The following is a 22,538-nucleotide window of genomic DNA, read 5'->3' as shown; positions in this document are numbered from 1 at the left end:
AAGGAAATGGGAAAGCGCTCCAGCATCTCTGCCAGTCTCCCCAAATATGGTCACAAAGAGTTTAACATGATTGAAATTTTAATAGAACAATGGTAATAGAATGAAAAGGAACAGTGTCAGAGATCTTAGGAAGGTGACAGTGATAAGACTTGATAACTGATTGGCTGGAAGGGTCGAGAGAAGAATCAAGGATCACACCAACATGGGCAACTGAGTGAATGATGGAACCACTGATAGAAGTTAAGAAGTCAGACGGTGATCTTGGGTTGAGTTTGTGAAGAAAGGGTGAGATCATCAAATGTTGGAGTACCTTTGAGGTTATCTGGTCTAATCCCTTCAAGTTAGAAGTGAGAAAAGTAAGGCCCAGTGGGGGTAAGTGATTTGAACCAGTTTGCCCAGTGAGTTACTTGGCAGACTCAAAGGCAGATCTCCTACAAGGCTTTGCCCTGCTGTGCCATCCAGTTTCTCCCCTTCATCCCATTTACTTTCCTACAAATTCTATGATATAAAAAAAGGCTTTGTGATTTCTTTAAGACAGGTCTTAACCTTTTGTGTCATGAGCTCCTTGGCAATCTGGTAAAACCTCTGGACCCCTTCTTAGAATAACACATTTAAATTATGTTTTACATTTTAATCTGAAGTTAGTAAAAACAAAAATGTTAAGTTTTTTTCCTTCCGAGTTCATGAACCCCCCCCCCCAATTGATCCATAGACTCCTTGGGTGTTTGTTGATTCCAGTTTAAGGACTGTCCTAAGATCTATTAAATTAATCTGCATCAGAGACTCATAGGATTATAGATTTAGAGGTATGAAGGATCTGAGAGCCATCTAGTCTAAACCCATAATTTTACAGATAGGGAAACTGAAGCTCAGGGAAGGCAAATGACCTGTCCAAGGTCACACGTGGGAAAAGTGGGGTTATTTTTTTTTACTCCAAATTCAGCATTCTTGTCATTGTATCCTACTGCATGCATCATTAAAATGCATTCTGTGTCAGGAAGTCCCAGTTGAAGCTTATAGAATGGAACTTTGGGTAAACAATGAAAAAACTACATTGGAGTCTCTCTGCTTCTGAGCCTCTTAACCAAATCACAGAAAAAGAACATATTAATTATGCCTATGCTTTGTTATTTTATTTACAGTTGCTCAGAATAGGATCGCAATTTGAATGCTTGACATTGATTTCAGGAGTAGAGCATAGTAAAGCAGAGGTCCTGTCTCATTCAGAAAGCATTTATTAAATGCCAACTATGTGCAGTGCCCCAGAGATACAAAGAAAAAAGGAAAAATGGCCCCTGTCCTCAAGAAGCTTTTGTTCTGCTAGAATAAAGGCTCACATTCCTGGATTTTAGCTATGCCTCCAGGAGTATTGCACCAACAGAAAGCATTTTCTACTCTAACCCATGCCCTATACTTATTGATGTTCCTTCCAACATAATGGCCTCCCAGTTGATCCTCCTCTTCATCTCCTATGATCTGTTCTTCCACTCCACCTCAGCAGCACCAAGGATCACATGACCATATCTCACCGCTACCCACGTGTTCCATTTTCATGGCCAAGAACTCTGGAATTCCTTTATGAGACAACAGGCTCTTGTCCTTTCGTTTTTCTTCCTTTGCTTCCCTCCTCCTAACCCTGTTTTTCCTTCTCACCATAACTTTCAGACCCCCTAACACTCATTTATATTTCCCAGGATCAAGTCTTGCTCTTTCTTTACTTTTCCTTCTGCAGTCCTAAGTCTGTATTTAAGCATCTCAATTACACAGAGTCCTCTATGACTAAATTCTTTGCCTCCTGCCTTATTGCTACTCATACCTTGCTAAAACCCACCATCTCTCTCTACTCTTATCCGTGCAGAATTCAAGAATGCATTGAGATCCCTTTTCGTTATAGCTGCAGCCTACCTGCAACAGGCCTGTTGCACTTTGCTTTTTGCATTGTCTTCTAAGCAAATGGCCAGTGTGATATCATTCATTTCCCACCTGTATTAGCACAGGCTGTCCCTCATGCTTGGGGTGTACTCTCCTCATCCCTTTCTCTAGAATTCCCCTTTCTTCAAGACTCAGCTTAAAGACCTTGTCTTCTATGAGGCTTATCCAGATTCTTCTAGTTACTAGAACCTCACCCAGAAAATTAATTTCCATTTATTTTGTATTACTGGTTTTTGTTCACGATGTTTATCCTAACTGAATATAAGTAAACTCCTTGAGAGCGGGAACTATTTTGTTTTTGTCTTTATTTCTTTAACGCCTTGCAAAATTCCTGACACACAGTAAGCACTTCATAAGTCTTTATTGGATGAATAAATAGAAAGTCAATACATTAAATGTAGGGAAATCTTAGCAATCTTATACTCACCCATAAAAAATATTTCATATTTTTGAGTGACAGGCATCCAACCTTTGATTGGGAATTGCCTTGAAGTGAAGGTTACTTGGTTTTGCAGGTCCAGTCAGCCATAGCAGTTCATAAAATTTTCTGCTGAGTGCCAAGGGCACAGCTGGTACTCAAGAAAAAGATGCTGGGTGCTTGACCTGCCTATTCCATAGAGATATTGGAAGATCACTGAGCGGCAAGATGGCAATCAATTGTCTTCTCCTTTGCACATTTGCATTGCAATAAAGTCTAACTCTGGGTGGATTGTTTGGGGCCAGAGAGATTCTTTTTTTTTTTGGGGGGGGGAGAAAAAGTTCAGTACAGTGAGGAGCCATTGGGGACATCTTGAGCTCCCTTTAATATGCAGTTATTTCTGAGTTAGGTTAGTCAGTCCTTTGCTCTGATGAAGAAGTACCCTGGTATAAACTTCCTAGCACCACAAAGGGGGCTGGGTAAAAACCAGAGGTTCAGAGAGGTGGGGGGTAGAGAGCTAAGACCATACCACGTGGCTAAATGCCATAACAGTTGCCCTTTTGGGGGTTGTCCTTGCTGTGCAGCTGTCTTCATAGAGGATTTCCAAGTGACAGATCACAAAGTGGCAGATATTCAGGCAAACTGCCCCTTATGCTCTCTTGCCATGCAAACAATAGTATCCAACAGCCATGCTCGCCTGTGTGCCTAGGGCAGCTTCTCCTCTCATTTCTGAGGGACTCCAGCTATTATTCTAGCAACCACCAAAGCTCTGCATCTTCCTTGGAGTTACAGAGAATAAGGAAATTCTTTAGACCATCTTAGCCCAGATGTTCCATTTTAAGGGAAGGTGGAAAAGGAGTCCTTATGGCTCTTCAGCTGTGCCCCAAAGTAAATAATGAAAAGTGCACCATTTGGAAGACCATTGGAAAAGGCACTCTGATATCATGGATGAGTAGAGTGGGGCTGACTTGCTTCTCATTCAGTTGATAAGTACTAATTGGTATCTTCCATTGACATCTAGTTTCTATAGCACTTCCCTCTCAACTCCTGGTACAGTGGGTGTTTATGAGGGTATTTCAGGTGATAGAGAGGATTTACAGGAAGGCACAGAGGTAGAAAGAGGCTTGCTGGGTTTGGGAGCTATCAGGGACCCAGACTTAATGGGTGAGGAGAAGGGTAAGTTTAACCCATTGGTGGGGTTTAGCTTGGACAGATAGGTGAGGGTACACTTGTTAATATTTCACTTTTCTTCCTACCTTCAAACTTTTCCCATTGTCAGAGGCTTTGTAGCGTATTCCTTCTTCCCTCCGCAGAGGTGAAAATTTGTATCTGGAAAAAGAGGAGAGCTCCTTAAGAGATCTTTTGGGTATTTACCTCCAGACCAAGAAAGAGGAGGCTGAATTTTAAGAACAAGAAGGACGAGGGACAGCGAGAGATTGGAATAAGTAAATAATTAAGAGACAGTGAGAGGATTTCTTAGTCGAGTTCTAGTCAAGGATAGCTTATAGTTCCAGATTGGCTTTGTGCGCTCTGGTATTGCTCTGGTTTTTCTGTTGTTTGGTTAGGGATATTTGTCGCTACTATACATTAGTAATACGTTCTCGCTCCCACATGGGCAGGAAGCATCCTTTAAAGGTCTCTTTGAAACAACTCTGCACTCTCCTTGGCCAAGCTGAACAGAGGCTAACCAGAACAGTGAAACTGAACAGAAGGGGAATTGGGGCAAGCCCAGAAGGAATTCTCTGTAAACTGTAGGAGAATCAGTTTTGCCAGCACAGGCTTGAAGGGATTACAGGAACTACAAGTATCTTTGATTTTTGTCTGGCCCACTCTTTTAGGAAGACGTAGTAGAAACAGAAAGCCACCTTTGAATATCAGGCAGTCAGTTATCAAAAAAAAATTCTTCCTCCTCCAAACACACCTGTGATCTATTTTGGATGAGCTCTCAACTCTCCTTGTGTCGGTGATTCACAGTAAGATGATGGAGTAGGTCAGTTTTAATCTGGTTTTCTCCAGCTGGGCACTTGTTAGAGTGGATTCCACAGCTTTCTAAGGGACCAATTAGTGCCCTACTGCATCTATACCTATTGAAAACTATTCTTGATACAGTGGCTCCTTAAAAGTTCTTATATCCTTGAAGGCTGCCGTGAGATTCCAGTGCTTAGAGACATGTGGCAAGAATAGAGAGGAGGCCGAGATGAAATCGGTTGACATCTCTCTTTAAATTTGACTGCCTGCAGCTTAGAATGTTTCAAGGTTTGACACTGGGGGAGCAGAAGAAAGATACTATGGCTGTTTTCCTCGAACATTGCATTGGTGAAGACCTTACAATGGAATTGCTTTCAGTTGCATGAAGTCTGGATTGTCCGGATCATCCAGATCTCAGTTTCCTCTTCTCTTAAATGAAGATATCAGCCTAGATAACCTTTGTGGTCCCTTCTAGCTTTGGATTCTGTGAGCTTAGCTGTGACCTGTTTCAGCATCAACTTCTCCCTGGGAGCAGGACTCCATCTACTTAGAGAGGAAAATCTCTCCAGGATCAGGTGAATTGCTTCTTATGTGGCAGCAAGACCCTTTGAAGGACGTTTGTGTTAAGGATTTAGCTTTTAACATTGCAGAGAGGTTCCATATTCATTAAGCATCTAATAAAACCCCCTGCAAGCTAAATCGATGGGGCTGTGGGAATGCTAAAAAGTCAGTTAGCTGGGGTCTTATTAGTGAAACGGATCGTCAATCCTGCCCCCTCAGTTGATGTCTACTTGTTATCATTGTCGAAAGCCTTTGATGAGTAAAATTCTATGTGAAGCACTACATTGAGTGTGGTACAAATGGGTCCATTATATATCCTTGGTTCCTCTTCAAATAATCTTGTAAATGTTTAGGTCTTCCTATTGTATCCACCTAGTGAAACATGAATTCTTTGAATACATGAACTGTTTGTCATTTGAGGTTTTGTATCCTCAGGTTATAACCCCAGAACCTTTATACTGTACTTAATAAAGGTTTAAGACATGTTTGTTACATTAGATTGATTGGTCCTTGCCCTCTGGGACTTTATCATCTAAGGTACAAATGACAGACATGAATGAGCACACAAAAATAATTGACAGAGCACATAAAATTAGTAAAATATATTATGTACAAGCAAACTCCTCAAAACAGTTGTTGGCCCTTCTTCATGAGACAGTACCTTAATGATTGCCATCTCCTGAAGTTTAATGCCTACTCTCCCACCTTCTATTTCAAAGGAAGTGATATCTTTTTGTTCTTCTGATTCTCTTGGCCCTTTTGAAATTGGTTTAAGACTTGCACAGCGCACCCTACATTAATGGTGCTTGTCCACAATAGATGCTTAATAAATGCTTGTTAAATGAAGGGCAAACGATCTCCAAGTGATGACAAAAAGTGGTCGCCTCTTTTGTATCTCTCAGCATCCTTTGAAACTACTGACTGGAAGCGAGGAAATTGCTTTGCAAGTTTCTATTCCAATCTCTCAGGCCTGACAGTTATATTGAAGCAAGATGTGTAGGAAAAACACAAGTGAATGTAATACCTTCCAAGCAGCCATGGTGGTCTTTTCTTGCAAATGGCTGTCAAGCTACCTGAATTGAATGATGTCAACAGAATCAGAACGACCAAGCGTGCTTGTCATGCTTTTGTTCAGATTGTTCTCTGGGCTTGGAATGTCCTCCCTCCTCCTTGCCTATTGAATTCCTTCATTTCTTTTCAGTCCCAACTCAAATGGTACCTCTTAAAGTCTCTTTGTATTCTCCCCTGGCTTATTATGACCCCCCCTCCCATTCAGACCTCTCAAGGGCCTTGGTTTTGTAACCCCCTAATGGACTTAGATGTGTGTATTTTATAATAGTCTGTTTACGTCTTCCTCTTTCCTAATTTTCTTGAGGATAAGGGACCATGGCTCATTGAAATGTTCTGTCTTCCCTGTGCCGGCATCATTTAATACATATTTGTTCCATTTATTGTATTGTCCTGTTCCATTAGACCTTGGCCAGTATTGTGTTCTATGCAGTATCAGGACTGGATTCACTTTTGCCAGAGGACCTCAACTCTTTCCTCTTGCCTTGGTTGGTGACAGTGGCCACGTTTCCAGGAACCCCAGTCTACTTTTGAAGTCATCTATCCATGTATGGTGATGATATGAGATTATAGTAATTTTACAGGTTTAGAAAAAGGTAGTTATTCCTCTTGTCTTTAGATTTGTCTGTAGGCTGTGTTGTGTGGACTCTTTAATCACAGAGTTCAGCCTCTTAGTCTAAAGACAATCAGCTAATTTTGGGCAAGAGCACTGGACTGGGAATTGGAAGATTGTTTCTAATTAGCCGTGACATTAAGCAAATCGTTTCACCTATCTAGGCCCAGTTTTCTCATCTCCAAAATGATGGGATAAAAGGCAACATGGTGGAGTAGTTAGAAAGGGAAAGGGGAAAGGAACAAGCATGTTATCATATACCTACTATGTGCCAGGCACTGTGCCCAGCACTTTATAAATATTATCTCATTCAATCTTATTTGATTGTTTAGAGGGCCAGTTTTGGAGTTTAAGGGTTTAAGATCAGCTTTTGATAAAGCAAGCAGTTTTACCTCTCTGTCTCCAGAGAATTCTCCAAGATTTTAAATTATAGAGGAATTATTGATTTGCCTCCATGGAGGAATTTTTCACATTAGGAGTTCCCTAAATTTGGATTTGAAGTAAATATATATATATACATATTATGTTATATGTTATATATTATATATATATATTTATGTTGTATTGTGAATGTATACACACACACATATATATACACACATATGTATATGTATAGATATTTTATTAAAGTTTTTTATTTTTAAAACATATGCATAGATAATTTTTCAGCATTGATCCTTGCAAAACTTGTATTCTAAAATTTTCCCCTCCTTCTCACCACCCTCTCCCCTAGATGGCAAATAATCCAATATATGTCATATGTGTTAAAATATGATTTTTTTCAATGATACATAGGGTCTTTTAAAAAAAGTAGTATTTTTTGGTCCAAATACATGCAAAGATAGTTTTCATTATTCACCTTTATAAAAACTTGTGTTCCAAATTTTGCTTCCTCTTTTCCCACCTCCTCTTTCCCTAAGACAGCAAGAAATCCAATATAGGTTAAACATATGCAGTTCTTCTAAATATATTTTCATATTCATCATGCTTTGCAAGAAAAATCAGATCAAAAGGGGAAAAAACCATAAGAAAAAAACAAGCAAACAAATAACATCATCAACAACAAGAAGGTTAAAATACTATGCTTTGATCTACTGAATATTCAGTTTCCATAGTTCTCTCTCTGGATGCATATGGTACTTTTTCATCACATAGACTTGATTTTTTTAAGGTCCCTCCCAGCTTTAAAATCTCTTTACAGTACTATCATTGTGGCTTTGATTTGATGAATTTATATATATATAAAATGCCATAAATTTATAAGTAGACGTTAAGGTTTGAGAGATTTTACTAACTCTCAAGAACTAGATACCTGCTTACAAGAAGAATTTCTCTTAGGTATTTAGAAGTTCTCTCCTCCCCTCACAACTTTTAATAGATTAGTATGGAATTAAAACTACAAAGGACTCTTTCTCTTCCTATCTAGGTGACATTCTAAGCATACGTATGTTTCTCTGTTCTGGGAAAATGCCCTCTGTTAATCTGATTTGGAAAACTACAGCAAAATCTAGGCCTAGTAAAAACCTAAGTAAAGAAATACAATTTCAGTCTTTCTAAAACAGAATCTAACTACTTGACCAAACTTTGGCTGGGCTATTTAGCATAGGAGCTGGGAAAATGGAAGGAGGTAGAGGTAATAAAGGCAAAATCCCATTGTAATGGACTCTTTAGGACATCCAGATTATTCTGGTATAATGAATAGTTGGAAATCACATTCCCATTATATAAGGCTAGAGATGTTCTAGCTTCTCTCTGAATGGGATTAACAAATGAAAAGAAACACTTTAAACTTACTGCTCCCTAGTGTGAAATGTGAAGCTTGTCAGATTTGAACCTACAGTGCTTGTGGAAATAGGAGCATTTTCATTAACTTGTGGCTGTAATAATGGAGGAAGTTTTTTTTTTTTGCTTCATTAGCTGAGGGCATAGTAATGTAAACAAAAACAACCCATTCATTGAATAATTGTCTGAGGCCTGCCCACTATGTTGTTCTATGTCCTACAGATTTTATTAAGTTTTGGCCTTTACTTGTAATATATTTTCTGCATTTAAGATACAGAGATGTCCTTAAAGCTAGGAAAATTTGGCTGAGTTCAAGTACCACCTGTGAGCTCTGAGACATAATGTCCATAGGACCATGGGCAAATCACATGGTCTTTCAGTGTTCTAGCAAACTCCCAAAGACTCTTGTTAAGTTGCAAAAAGGTGCTGACCTGCCTTGATAAAAGGAGTTTCCACACTGGAGAGTTGCTTATATCAATGAAGTCTCAAGTCTAGTTCTTATGTCTATCCCTGGGATCCTATAACTGAAGACCAAAGCAGATGACCAGCCAGTAAATTCATTCATTGGGTCTCTGTTTACCTGTCAATTGCCATCTCTAGTCGTGTGTATGTAGTCATTTCAACAAAGGTAGAATAATTTCATTGTCTTCCAGTGATTGAGAATGTGCTTGAATTTTCTGAGTATTTTCACATATTGGCAGTTGTAATCAAGGTGTAAGGGTCTGATGAAAATAAAAAAAAATTATGAACATTCACAATATAATTATAAGCAGCGTGAATTCGCCAGCTTGTTAATGATTGTCCTTTCCTGCTGCAACTATTAAGTTCTGTGGTCTTGAGCCTTTTTGGTAGAGACAGATCTCCTTTATATAAATCTATCTTCATTGAGTTTCCTATGAAAACTTACTAAGTTCTGTGTAATCAGTGACAAATACTACATATTATCTCTAAAGTAGTTTTTAAAAATAGGATTTCTTTGAAGTCAGTGTCCAATTTCTTGACAAAGTTGTGAGCTAGGGTGTTCAAAAAGTTCCACTTGTTTCATATTTCCAATGAAGAAATAGAAGGCAATTATTTCTTTAAAAGGGAAGAAGAAAGAATGTGCACAAAATACAATCAGCAATTTTGGCCCAGCAAACATAACTAACATCCTTTCATACTAGAAAAGGGCATGTTGTATCTGTTGCCGGACATGTTGTTAGAATTTGTTGAAATGTATTTTTTTATTGTTTCTGCAACTTCTGACAAGTTAATTTAAAGGTAAAGAAAAAAGTAAAGAAAAAGTAAAGGAAAATGCTTTTGGAAAAGAAGAGAACCATTCATTATAAATCACAGACCAAAATAATGGTTGATGAAAGCAAGTTCATAGTACCAATTGATATAGAAATGGCAAAATGTCATTACACTGTAAGTAGAAAATCCTTTACTATGTATAACTTCCAAGAGAAAAGTTTTTGGAAAAACTCTTCCGTGATTAATGTGAATAATCCCCGAGCAGAGAGTAGTACTCTTCTCCTTGCCCTCTCATCTTTTGGGATTCTTGTCCTTTCATAAACCCTTCATAGAAGATTTTTTCCTCACCCCAGTACCCTGGGGACAGTACTCTGGACCTTAAAATATTTCTTATCTAACTCTATAGCATTTGGGATGCCCTTTTCTTACTCCTCACTCTTACTACATGACCATCCAGTCTCTTTTTCCTTATTTGATCTGCATCATATGCAAAAATCATCATAGATAATTGGCTGCTTATACCTACCATGTCTTCATTTCTTCATAACCTTCTGGTTACCTGCAGTTTTGGTTCTTACATTTTGTTGTTTCGTGATTTACTAATCTGTGATTAGTGCTTAGTAGCAGAAAAGTGAGACCCTTTCCTCACAGCATGTCCTCTGAACTAGGCTCTGTTCTGTAACCAACCATAGAGGAGCTGTGTAGGGCACCATATGTCCATTGATGTGTGTGGCCATCCGAGATTACATTTATGTTTGTATGCTCCTTTATAGAGATACAAAGTACTTTTTCACACCTTATCTCTTTTATTCCTTCCAACTGCCCCAGGAGGCAGGTAGAACAAGAATTCTTATCTCCATTTGACAGATGAAGAACCGAGGCCCAGAGCAGGGTGGCAGTTTTTCCAAGAGCATTGGCTGTCACGCTTCCCAAAAGGGGGATGTACTCAGGCTTCCCTGGCATTTCTTGGAGGAGACTAGCTGACATCTACTTATCCTGCTTCCTATTTATCCATCTGTGGTAGGGATCTTAGGCCATAGAACAATACTGATTCCCAGGAGAAAAGGTCACCTGGTTTTGACCAGATGTATTTTTTCCTAGGGTACTGTTACTGGGCCATTGACAAAAGGAAGGACGGTGCTCAAAAAATGTTTGGCAATCACCAACTGTGAAAAACCTTCAGTAAGAACAGACTTTGGCTTTTTGTTATGTTTTTAAACTAAGCTCTCACCACCCTGCCCACTTTGAGAAGAATTGATTGATGATGGGGCAGGCAAACTCTGGAGTGTGCATTGAATCCATAATTCAAAGTATTTGCACCCAGATGGTTGAGTGGATGTTGAAGACTGGCAGCAATGGAAGACACCTATATGGGAAAGGCAGTGATTATTTAGTATAATTCTGAGGGGAGCTTGACATCAGCAAATCTAGTTTGTGGCTCAGCTTTTCATTTACAGGTATTAATTTGAACTTCTCATTTGGCTCAGAGCTGATTTTTTTTTCCTTAAGGGCAGCTATTGACTTCTGAGACAAACTACATTAGGTGTGTTTCTTCATATTAGGAGATCCGTGAAATTGCAAGTGGGCTTCTGATGCGTTATCAGTTGAATGTTCTCCCATCGATTGGCTTTTCTAGGGAATAGCTATTCTAGATCCATTTGTTTATTTTTTATCTCCATCCATTTATTTTATAACTTCACTGTCTGTGAAAAGAGACTAAGGCTTAAATTGTGTGGGATTTCACAGCACCAGAAATCTGGTTAACCCTTTTCTGGTGGGCCAAAAAGGAGAAAGGGTTGAGAAATATGGCGTTTGAGGAAAAGAAGATGCCCTTTGTTTTTACCCTCATTGCCTGTGCAGCATCTTCCAGATATGACTTGCTCAGTACATATGGAGATTTCCAGTGTGGTAGTTTGGGAGCAGATATTGTTATTCCAGTCTGTACTGTTGTTATAATGAAATTTATCTTTTCATAGGCTAGAAATCACAGACTCATAGATTATTAGAGCTGGAAGGGACCGGAGGGAACGTTTAGTCCCAAATTCCTCATTTTGCAGATGAGGAATTGATCTTTTTTTCTTTTTTTTTCCCCCTAGAGTTAGCAGATAACTCTGTTTCTTCATCAGACTAAAGATAAGATAATGACACAGCTCCATCCTTGCCAAAAGTGAGTAGGTAATTCTTGAGCATATTGCTAAAGAGACACACAGAGAAAGCATTTGTGTGTCTGTGGGTCCCTGGGTTCTTTGCCTTTTATAGGCTTTTCTGAGTCCAGTTCAATCTGTTTCTTCCTCTGGCTATACTTAGAGCCCCTAATCTTTGGAATCAAGAAAATGCACAGTCATGTCAAGAGGAAAGGGATTCTTCTTCTTTCCTTTGCTACTCTTCTTTGTATCCCTTTATTTGAGTTCAGCAGAGAGTTCCATATTGGGTAGATCACTGAATATTCCAACCCCTTTCAACCAGTGTGATGAAGTGGATCAAGAACTGACCTTGGAGGCCAAGTTTAAATCCTGCCTCAGACACTTAATAGGCAAGTGACCCTGGGCATGGCGTTTCATATTCCTGGGCCTCTCAGTTGCCTTATCTGTCAAGTGAGGGATTAGATTGGATGGCCTCCTCTAAGGTATCTCCCAGCTGTTCCTGTTATCCTTTGCAGCTTTAAGCACAGGAATACCTGACCAATGATTAAACCCTGACCACTCCCTGATCTTGGTAGCCCTGGTGTTTTTTGGAAAGACTTAGGACGCACTCAAGTTTACTTAGCACCAGGAGCCAAAGGCTCTAGAACCAATTCAAAGGCTTATTTCTCCTCAGTGTTACTGCTTACTTGATAAAGTAATATTACTAATAACAATTTAAATATTTAATCTAATGTTTCTGTTTGACTTGTTTAATCAGCATTAAGCAGAATGAAAACTAGAGTAATGTCTCTGACATTTGGTTCATTAAGCTATTAATGGAATAAATTGTATCACTTTGCCAAAACCCCTACTGGCAGGATCTTCAAATATGCTGATTTTAATCAAACTTTATTTCCAACTCTTTCTCAGTGTGAATTGAGGGCAGTAAAATGAAGTCCCTTTTTTAACCCTACAAAGGCCTTTGAGAAGAAAAGATGGATACCATTCTATCTTACCAGACACAGACATTGAGCATCCTGCTCTGTGAGGAGCATCACAAAAAGGCAAAAAGGAAGCAGAAGGAGAGTTCTAAATGGCCAAAAGGGGAACCACCCAGTTCCTGAAAAATGCTGGGTTTTTCTCATATGCAGGCAGGATCTTCAGGGCTCAACTTCAAAACTCTTTGCTCTTTATGTATACTGCTAGTGAGCTGGATTAGTTGACTTCTGAGATTAATGAGGAAAAATGGAAGGGATGGAGTTAGGGATAAACCCATTAAAAAGTAATAGCTGGCAGTAAGGGAAGAGATTGAAAATATATATGTATATACACATGTGTATATGGGTACATATGTATGCATACGTGTGTGTGTATACTATATATATATATATATACACGCAAATATGCATTGTATATATCAGTATGTCAGCTTAAAATTAACCTGTGCCTAATCAGAGTATTTGTGGGACAAATAGGCCTTCACATGTTCAATAGAACCTGTGCCATTTGCTATATTAGGTAATCTAATCATTGTAAGAGCACCTAGCCAGGACACCTAGATCCTTACCTTGCCCTTCTTCTAACTCCAATTCTAAGATGTGTGACTCTGGGTAAAATGATTTACCCCTCAAGGCTAATTTTCTTGTGATTATAATTATGAGATCTCAAGAAAATCTGTTCAGTATCTTCCATCAGAGAAGACAGGGAAATAGAGACTGCTTTTTTGAAATATTTCGACAACAAATGGAGGAAACAAAAAAGCTTGAGTGCTCACAGAGGTGACTCCTCTGCTATCTGGAAATCTTGGTTATGAGAATGACTTGTTCACATGTGGGTTCTCAGGAGTAGAGGCTTTGATCACTATGTTTTTACATAACAAAAAGATGTTTCCAAAAGATTCTTAAAGAACATGGTCATTCTGTATCTACTTTATGACAGCTGGCCCTTACATAGAATGTTCTGAGGCTTACAAAATTTACCATAATTCTTTTATCTGAACTTCCTGACAACCCTGTGAAATAGATATTGTAGGCATCCTTATTTGAAACTGAAGACTATGAAGAAGATGGAGAAACTGAGGCTCACAGAGGTTAAGTTGCTCAAAATCTTGCAGTTAGAAATTGTCAGAGACGGGATTTGAACCTAGACTTTCCTGCCTCTCAGCCTAGCACGCCATTCGTCATTCTGCACAACTTAACGTAGATTTCCTGCTTTCATAATACCTTCAAAGATTGAATGATTTGCAGAATACCACCAGCAAGTCTTTTCTGCCCTTTGTTGCCTTTTTGAAGAAAATGACACACAAATGGAGCCATAACAAGAAAGAGGTGAGGAATGGTAGTCCAAGGCAATGGTCTCACTGTGGCTGTGGTCACACTGGAAGCAGATAGCCTAGGAACACTGACCCAAAAGATTCGATGGGAAGGTGGACTCCTGGAGAAGGGTGGTGGAGGGGCAGGAACATGGTGGGTCACAACAGCCAGAAAAAGTCACCAAAGAGTTGAAGCTTGGGTAGTGGAACCTTGTGACAAAGCTCTTCATTACATGGGTGTGGGTAGCTAATTTGGGCAAATTGAAGAACTGTGCTATAGTTTTGTTTTCCAAATATTCCAAGACTGATTATGGATAATAAGATTGTAGATCCAGAACCAGAAGGGACATTAGAGTTCTTCTAGTCCAAACTCCTCGTTTTACAGCTGAAGAAACTGAGGCCTCAGGAAGTGCTCCAGGTCCTAGGTCAGTAAATAGGACATCATCTAACTCTTTAGATACTTTTCACCATGCCAACAGCAAGGAGGATTAAATCTTGATGTTTTATTTCCAGAGAGAACACCAGATTCACAGAATAGCTTGCTCATTTTTGTTCTGCCCTAAATCAAAATGCATCGATATTACCTTTTAGCAGTTAAGATCATACTCTTCTCTAAGGAATGGTACACAAAGCCCAATAAAAGTAAAGTTTATTTGACCTTTGGGAAGGAGCAGTACTTTGGCATTGATATTATGGGTTAGGAATCTGCTATAGGACAGACCATCCATCCTGTTTCTCTTTTTTTTGTAACCTTGTATAAATAATTATATGAATAGGAAAGTTTCAAACAAAAATTTAGTTAAGGAAAATATTTAACTGAAATGAATAAAACTCCAATCCTGACATTCCTGTTCTAAAAGCCTCTCGATCATGCTTCTGCATGCTTGATGTGGTATTTGAACCCTGTGTACTTCTGCATAATTTGGACAAATAATAAGCCTTTTAACCTCTCTAGTTTTTATTACTTAAGTTTATCTGAGTACAGTCAAGACCATATCATCTTGATCCCTTGGGGACTGAATCATTCTGGAGAGGCAGATTTTTAGGATGGCTTATGCTGTGTTTTACATCCATTAAGCCCTTTAAACACAATAAAACATTTTAGCCATTTTGAGTAGAAGTTATTCACCGTGTCTGGAATGCTCTTTCTCATCACCTTTACCTCCAGTGCTCTTCTTCCATTAAGAAGCACCTTCGTGGACCACCTTCTACGGGAAGCTTTTCCTGGTCCCCCAGTTGCTAGTGTTTCTCCCTCTATAATTGCTTTCCATTTACTCTGCATGTATCTTATGTGGACCTAGTTCTTTCCATGTTCTCTCCCTCTTTATTTAGAATGTAAGCTCCATGAGGGCAGGGACTCTCTTTGTTTTTTCCTATGTTATTCCCAGCATGTGGCACAGCTCCTGGCACACAGTAGGCATTTTAATAAATGCTTGATGGTGGAACGATTGGGTTTATCACACATACGTCTAACTTGCTTAAATAGGGCCTACAAAAGATAATTGAATCTTCTTCTTTGATGACTCACTTACCTTATGAACATTAATTATAGTTTCTGCATGGGGTAGATGAGTCCTACTCTCTTTGGTAGTATTTTGTTTTTATATTTCTATGCCACCTTTCATTCATAAAGTGCAGATATTGTGCCAACTATCCCTGGGAATTATTAGAGCACTTATTTCTTCATTGCATTTAGCTCCAGGGTGAATTTCCCCAGCAGTTTAAGTCCAAGATAATGACAGTTTGGGGCAGGAGATGAACAGTGTTTACTTTCGATCCAAGCTACATGGAGAATTTACGTTGGTAGAAACTTGTTTTGGTATCCGTATTAGCTCTGATGAAGAATGGCCCTAGCTCTTCAGTGACCTTGTACTGTCAGGACTTAAAATCCATGGCTTAAAGCTTGGGATTCATGTGCCAGCAGGATGAAGTGTCTGCCTTTCAGGGTAAAGCTGTGAAAATAACTGGATTCTTGGAGTGTCCCAGGAAAATTCCTCGTCATATTCAAACACCTCTGTCTTCCCCCCCCACACACACACCCCATGCTGTGCTTATTGTTTAGTCATTTTAGCTGTGTCTGTGACCCCTTTTGAGATTTTCTGGCTAAAGATACTGAAGTAGTTGACCATTTCCTTCTCCAGCTCATTTTACAAACAAGGAAACTGAGGCAAACAGGGTAAAAGTGACATCTTCAGGATTACACAGCTATTAAATACCTGAGACCAGATTTGAACTCGTGAAGATGCTTCTTGTGGCCTTCAGTCCCGGCACTCTATCCATTGCAGTGCCACCCAGCTGCCCCACACTTTTAAAAATGGTCATACTTGACATGTCTTTAATGAAGTACTGTTTTAGCTTTCGCATAAAGAGGGAGAAGATTGTGGGTGCTAGACTGTCTCTGCTTAGACTGGAATTGTAATACTATTTGCTCTAGAACGAGACTGTGTACACAGTGCATTTCTCTTGGCTCAAGTAACTGAAATCTCCAAAGGGCATAGGTATAAATTAATCTCAAAACAATTACGTGGCGTGTTCACAAGCTCACAGATTTAGCTTGAAAGGGAGAGGAGAGGTCATCCAATCCAGTCTCCTGATCTTAAGAGCTGAGGAGAGGAGTCCAGAGAGGTTAAACTACTCCTTTAAGGTTACAAAGGTAGTAGGTGACCTGTCCCCCCTGAATGGCTTTACAGAGAGGCTCCCGGTACAATGTCTTGATTCGTTTGGCTTGGTCATTCTCTCCCAAGAAGGTCCGATTATTTCACCCATTTATGTCATGTAAACCTATGTAGGGAGGAATTGCCTTCTTTTTTAAAGTTTTATTTCGGGTAGACACTGAGGTCTCAAGCAGTGGGTTAATACCCCAAATCACTGTGTGTCAGCAAGAACAAGGTTAGGAGATGGTTCTGATCCATGTAATGGAGAGAAAATCGGATTTGGAATCAAGAAGGATGTGGACTTGAATCCTACCAAATCAGTGTCTCTCAGCCTCAGTTTCTTCATCTATAAAACAGGGATGATAGTAGTCACAGCACTTCCCTTTTGTGATTGTGAGGCTCCATTGAAGTAATATATTCCAAGGGTTTTGCAGATGTTAAAGTGCTATATGAATCAGTCAGTCAATTACCTCTCATTTAGCATCTAGTATGTGCCAGGCACTGTGCTAAGCCCTGAGTCAGTGAATTCTTATGAATTTGTCCCCACTTTAGTGCTATTCCCATTCATTTACTGTGCCCAGTCTTTTCTTAGCTTTTGACAGTTACCTCAGGAATATTATGAAGTGGTAATACAGCAAGGAAAAGGCCTAGTTGTTATAATAATGCTAGTAAGAAAAAACCCTTAATTTGCCAAATGCTTTTGCATATAAGTAACACAGTTGCTGCATGTTATCATAATCTGTTTTTGGCTTATCCCTTTCCCAGATTGTAAATTTCATGAGGATAGAAACCATATCTTATCTAAATGTCTTTCCCCAGAACCCAGCACAGTGCTTTGTTATCCTGTGCGTGCTAAATAAATGTTTGTTGAATGAATACATCATTTCTTTCAGTCCTCAGAATAGCCTTTTGAGATAGATTGGAAAGATGGTGCTATTTCCATTTTACCACAGAGGAAACTAAATCTCAGAAAGAGAAAATGATTTTTGTTTTTGTAGCCATGATATGGGGATTCTCTTTGCCCTTATCCTCAGAATTGAGCTCCAGGCTGGAGTCCCAGATAGAAAGGCTGAGGACGTGATCTGCCTTTTGACTTACCTAAGGACATAGCACATTTTTCATGATTTAGTTCCTATTTTTTCCTTTTCCTCTTCCCAATAGTCTAATGCCTATGGGATCCCCAACGTGATTTTTTTCTTCTGCTTCTGATAAAGAGGAATCCTACCTGTAAGAGTAAGATTGTAAAAAAAAAAAAAAAAACTTTTCTTGCTGATGATTAAGAGCTTCAGCTGAACAGTTGGGTATCTTGCTTCCTCACTGCCCAAGATAACTGGGGTGGGTGGAGATAATGACAACTTATCTTGTTCTTGCAGGGTTATCTAGTTGTTGTAGGAAAGAATTAGCTTTCTTTAATTTGGAAGATAAATAATAGATCTCCTGAGCAAAGTGGTCTTCCTGCTGATGCTACTGAATTTATGGAGAAAATGGAAAAGGTCACGGTGTTGTCTTTTACCAGAGCTGGAGCCGCTGTATTTAGCTAATAGTGTCAGTAATGGAGAATCTGCTGGGATTTGTGAGACTGCCGTCACAATTGAGAAAGTGGCCATTATTTTCCTGGAATCATGCCAATAGGAAGACATCTCCCCCAGTTCGGGCAAGGTGTCGTCCCACCTAGGTGTCGTCCATCCCCTTCCACTCCTGGACTTTATGCTATCATTACTGTCCCGTTAGAGAGGGGCAAAGCTGCAGCAGTAAATGCCCGCCACAAATCTAAATTGGCCACTATGATTTAAATGGACTGCATCCCACCAGTGCCTTGTAAAGTGCTCTGCACGTTTCTGGTGCATAATAAAAGTGTGTTAAATTGAACTGGTTCTAGCTAAACCCCAAAGGAACACAACTACATTGCTTCGACATGTGACTACAGCATTTCCATTGGAAAACCACGAGCCCCACTCACCTGAACAACCTGCCCAAATGAATATGTTTTTATAAAAGCAAAGAGAAACGCTTTCATCTCCCGATGGCTACAAGATCCTACAGTTTGTTCAGATCAGGAGAGGTAGGCTGCCTTGTTGGCACACCAGATCTCTTATCTCCCAGGTTCTTTCCTGTTGGGAATTGAAATGAGTTGGGGTTCTCGGAAGTGGCAGCAGTGGTAGTTGGCAGCCACTTTTGTAGATGCTGCCACTGCCCACTGACCCAAATACCCTGGAAAATCCCATCACGTGGCTGGGGACTTTAAGGAGACCCCTCTTCATGAAACAGATGGACACCTGGGCTTCTGAACTCACCAGGCCAATCAGGACAGGAACCCAACTATCCTCCCCTTTCTGTGACCCCACAGCTCCACTTTATTCTTGCCATAAGCCTCCTGGAGGTAGGGAGATACACGTGGGGCAAAGAAGGAAGGCAGGTACCCTGTTAGCTGCCGAGGAAGCAGGCATTATGGGTCCTTTCTCATTTCTTCACTGGACGGGTTTGTTGTTTAAAATCTGAGAAGGGAAAATCAATTTCACTTCATATGCCCGTGTACTGAGTGTTCCCTATCTACAGTTGCCAGGACAGACTTCCTTCGGGTTTGGCTATAACATTGTTGTTTCTTGGGGACAATGTCTTGTTTCTTTTCTGTTTTTTTTTTTGTTTGTTTGTTTGTTTTTTTTTTTTTTGTGATCCACTCTACTTAAGAAAGGCTTGCCTGCTTTTAGAAATAATCATTTCAGCGACCACTCCAACAAAGATCTGGAGTTTGCCTTGGCCAAAGTCTAGGAATTGTCCTTTTCTGAAATACACAAGTAAAATACACCTATTCTAAAGGAGGAACCTGTCATCTCTCAGTGGCAAGCCGACGGTTGTTTTCCCTTTAGAATTAAAGCATCTAGCCTATCGTGCAAGAAGGAAGTAGGCTTTGTTTTTTCTTGCAGTCTAATTAAGACCCAATGTTAATTTAACCTGAAGGGGCATAGATTAACTATGGCTTATTTTCCATTGAATGTGCATGATTTGGGATTTTGATTTCTATGCTTTATATAGGTATCAAAATCACAACATTGGTTAGTACTGCTGAAAGAGCCTCCCACTCATACCTGGCAGGTTATTTGACAATATTTCCATAAACATTATAGCTTTAAAGGAGAGTATTTTGGTTTTTCCCCAAAGGACCACTTTATTCCCGGAAAGAAGGAAAAATAAAAACACTGATTTGTTTCTGGTTGTGAGACAGATATCTGTCAGATGTGGTCTTGCCTGACTGAGAACAGCTATTGGTCTTGGTGGGAACTGACCAAGGATGGCCATAACGATGCCAACCTTTACTGGCCATGTACGTATATTGCTTTTGGTGAAAAATGTCCTATTTCTTTTTTTTTTCATACATTAAACTAACCAGATAAGGACTCTCCATTTATTTGGCAGTCTTTTAAGTCGATATTTTCTCTGAACAAATACAGTAAGTCTTCACCTGATGTGCATTTTATCAGCAAGAGCTGTCTCCCCATAGCCCAAGTAACTTATTGCCCTTTAGTGGGGATTAATTCACTGAGAAAAGCCTTTTAGCTTGGTAGCTTGAACTTGTCCAGATAAATGAGAGCCTGCAAATTCGTCCGTCTCAAACGATTGCTTCCAATGTTCAGAGTATCTTCTTTTATTTTTAGATGAATCTGCGTTCGGTATTTACTGTAGAGCAACAAAGGATTTTGCAGCGTTATTATGAAAATGGGATGACAAATCAAAGTAAAAATTGCTTTCAGCTCATATTACAGTGTGCGCAAGAAACTAAGCTGGACTTCAGTGTAGTCAGGGTAAGTACAGAGGTCTTCCACCCTTGAATTGACACCATTTCATAACAAATGATATTTGTTTAAAGTGAAACCAACTGCTGGGCATGAAGGCACTAACTTTCTCAAGAACTTTGTATAACTTAATGCTAATTTTTGTAGTGAGAGCACTCCACCTGTAGTCTGTATTGATATTCCTGTGAATGTCTTGGGAGCATGAAAACCTTTGTTGGGGGAGGAGGGGGGTGGGCAGGTCTCACATCGAATAAATGAATTTCTTGAGGGTTGCTTCTTCCTTTTCGGCTATCATTAAGTCTTTAATGAAATTTGACCTTTTCCTAAAGATTGATATCAGTTATCTGAGGGGCCCCTGATGTGCCTGACCCAGTGCTCCCTATTCTGTGGATGTAGATCTCCCAAGAAGTCTGTATACTTGATACAATCAAATGGCCACCAGGCACTTATGGCACAGGCATTTATTGATCTGTTTTAGGGAAAGATTTTCTTTTTGGTTTTTAGTTTGATAAAAATATATTCATTTCATCAGGTTGTTGAATGAGTAGGGCATTCCCAGAAAAACATGGCATTGCAATGTGAATGATCATTTTGCACCCAGAACAGTTTTGTTGTCTTAATCGTAGTTGTTAGCCATTTTGGAGAAACCAAAACAATGTACATGCTAAAAAGCCTCAATCCCGTGGTTTAGTGGGGGGCAAACCTCAAATTCATCAATCCTTTCATAGTTGTTGACACATGCTCATCTACCCCCTGACACCAGAGTCAGTGGGGCAAAGAAGAGCAGATTTCTCAACCTTGCCATTCTTTTAGAGTAATTTGAGGGAGAGAATGTACGTCTTGTTTTAATGTATTTTTCTGTGGAATGTCTTCAAAGAAATTTAAAGATTGAAATCTCTTCTCAAACAGAATACTTTGGAGAGTACATTTCCTTCAATCAGAGAACATGTTCTTTTCAAATAGGGATTTGTATCACTAATCATAGGAAAAACAAATTGAGAACATAGCTTTCCTGTTTGCTGAGCTCAACCTTCAACCAAAATAGATTTATGTGAGGACCAGAATGTATCCCCTGGGTAGCACAGTGTTGTATTGCAAAGAATACCTTGACTTAACCTTGTAGTTGTTTTAAAAATAAATAAATAAAAGAAAAAAAAAAGAAATCCTTTTGGAAAAAAAAGTGGCTATTATACAAGCCTCCTCTTGGTTGTATTTAGGGTATTTAATAAAAAAGAATGAGTAATAGTAGCTCAGGTTGATGAGATCCCATTTTGTCAGATCAAATTCTCATTTTTGAAGTGTGACTTCCTTTTGTTTTTTTTCCCTTTTATCTTCCTGTTACTTTGATGTAAAAAGTGTTCTCGGGTAGTTGTATGGCAGACTCTTAGCTTTCATATTTCCAATTGCTCATTGCAATCTTCCTCTAATAACTTGTTTTTTTGTGCTTGAAAATTGAGAGTGCGTTGAAATACAAAGATGTGGAATTGTGCTGTTGCCAATGCCTAAACAGGGAATGGACTTAATGGGACTAAAGAAAATCGATGCCTTCAACATAAGATTACAAATAAGATTTGAACCAAAGCATTAGAAATTTGTAAAGTTTATGCATGCTCACCATTCCAGGCTAGTGTAAAGAATACAGAAATTCATACTTTTGAAATCATACTCCAACAGGACTTGGGTGATTTTTCCAGCCCAGGTTGAAGAGAACTGTGTCAAGTCTTCACCCCAGCCTTTGCTACTGCTCTGAGAGAGAGAGAGAGAGAGAGAGAGAGAGAGAGAGAGAGAGAGAGAGAGAGAGAGGAAGGAAAAGAGAGAGACAGAAACAGACACAATAAGACAGAGAGACAAAGGGGAGAGAGGGGGGGGAGGAAAAGAGAGTTGAGAGAGAATTTGGTCTCCTTTCTTTCAGTTGTGTTAGGCATTTGATTCACAGTACTCCTTCTCCAAAGCACTTGGAAAGCTTGTAAACAGCATTTCCTATAGAAAGAAGATTTTCAAATATTAGACTAATAAAATGACAAGAAATCTCGTGTGAGACTAGAAGAGAGAAGGGGAAGAGGGTCACTGAGAGGAAGTTGCTA

At 39.4% G+C, this 22,538-nt stretch overlaps 1 protein-coding gene across 4 annotated transcripts in view; it reads left to right on the top strand.

Annotated features, from left to right (window-relative positions):
• The window catches only part of HDX (highly divergent homeobox), a 108,988-nt gene that overhangs the window by 9,333 nt on the left and 77,117 nt on the right, over positions 1 to 22,538 (top strand). For 3 of the 4 annotated variants that reach the window (XM_051967877.1, XM_051967876.1, XM_051967875.1), the window contains exon 2: positions 20,317 to 20,463. The exons of the other annotated variant lie outside the window; for it this stretch is intronic. In XM_051967877.1, the coding sequence (XP_051823837.1) occupies positions 20,317 to 20,463 (147 nt within the window). The remainder of the gene's footprint in view (positions 1 to 20,316; positions 20,464 to 22,538) is intronic. 4 annotated transcript variants of the gene reach the window in all.

This window comes from Antechinus flavipes, chromosome X (assembly GCF_016432865.1).
Source record: "Antechinus flavipes isolate AdamAnt ecotype Samford, QLD, Australia chromosome X, AdamAnt_v2, whole genome shotgun sequence".
In the NCBI taxonomy this organism is placed as follows: domain Eukaryota; kingdom Metazoa; phylum Chordata; class Mammalia; order Dasyuromorphia; family Dasyuridae; genus Antechinus; species Antechinus flavipes.
The sequence above is the reverse complement of the archived record's forward strand: the minus strand, read 5'-3'. Positions and strand labels throughout refer to the sequence as shown.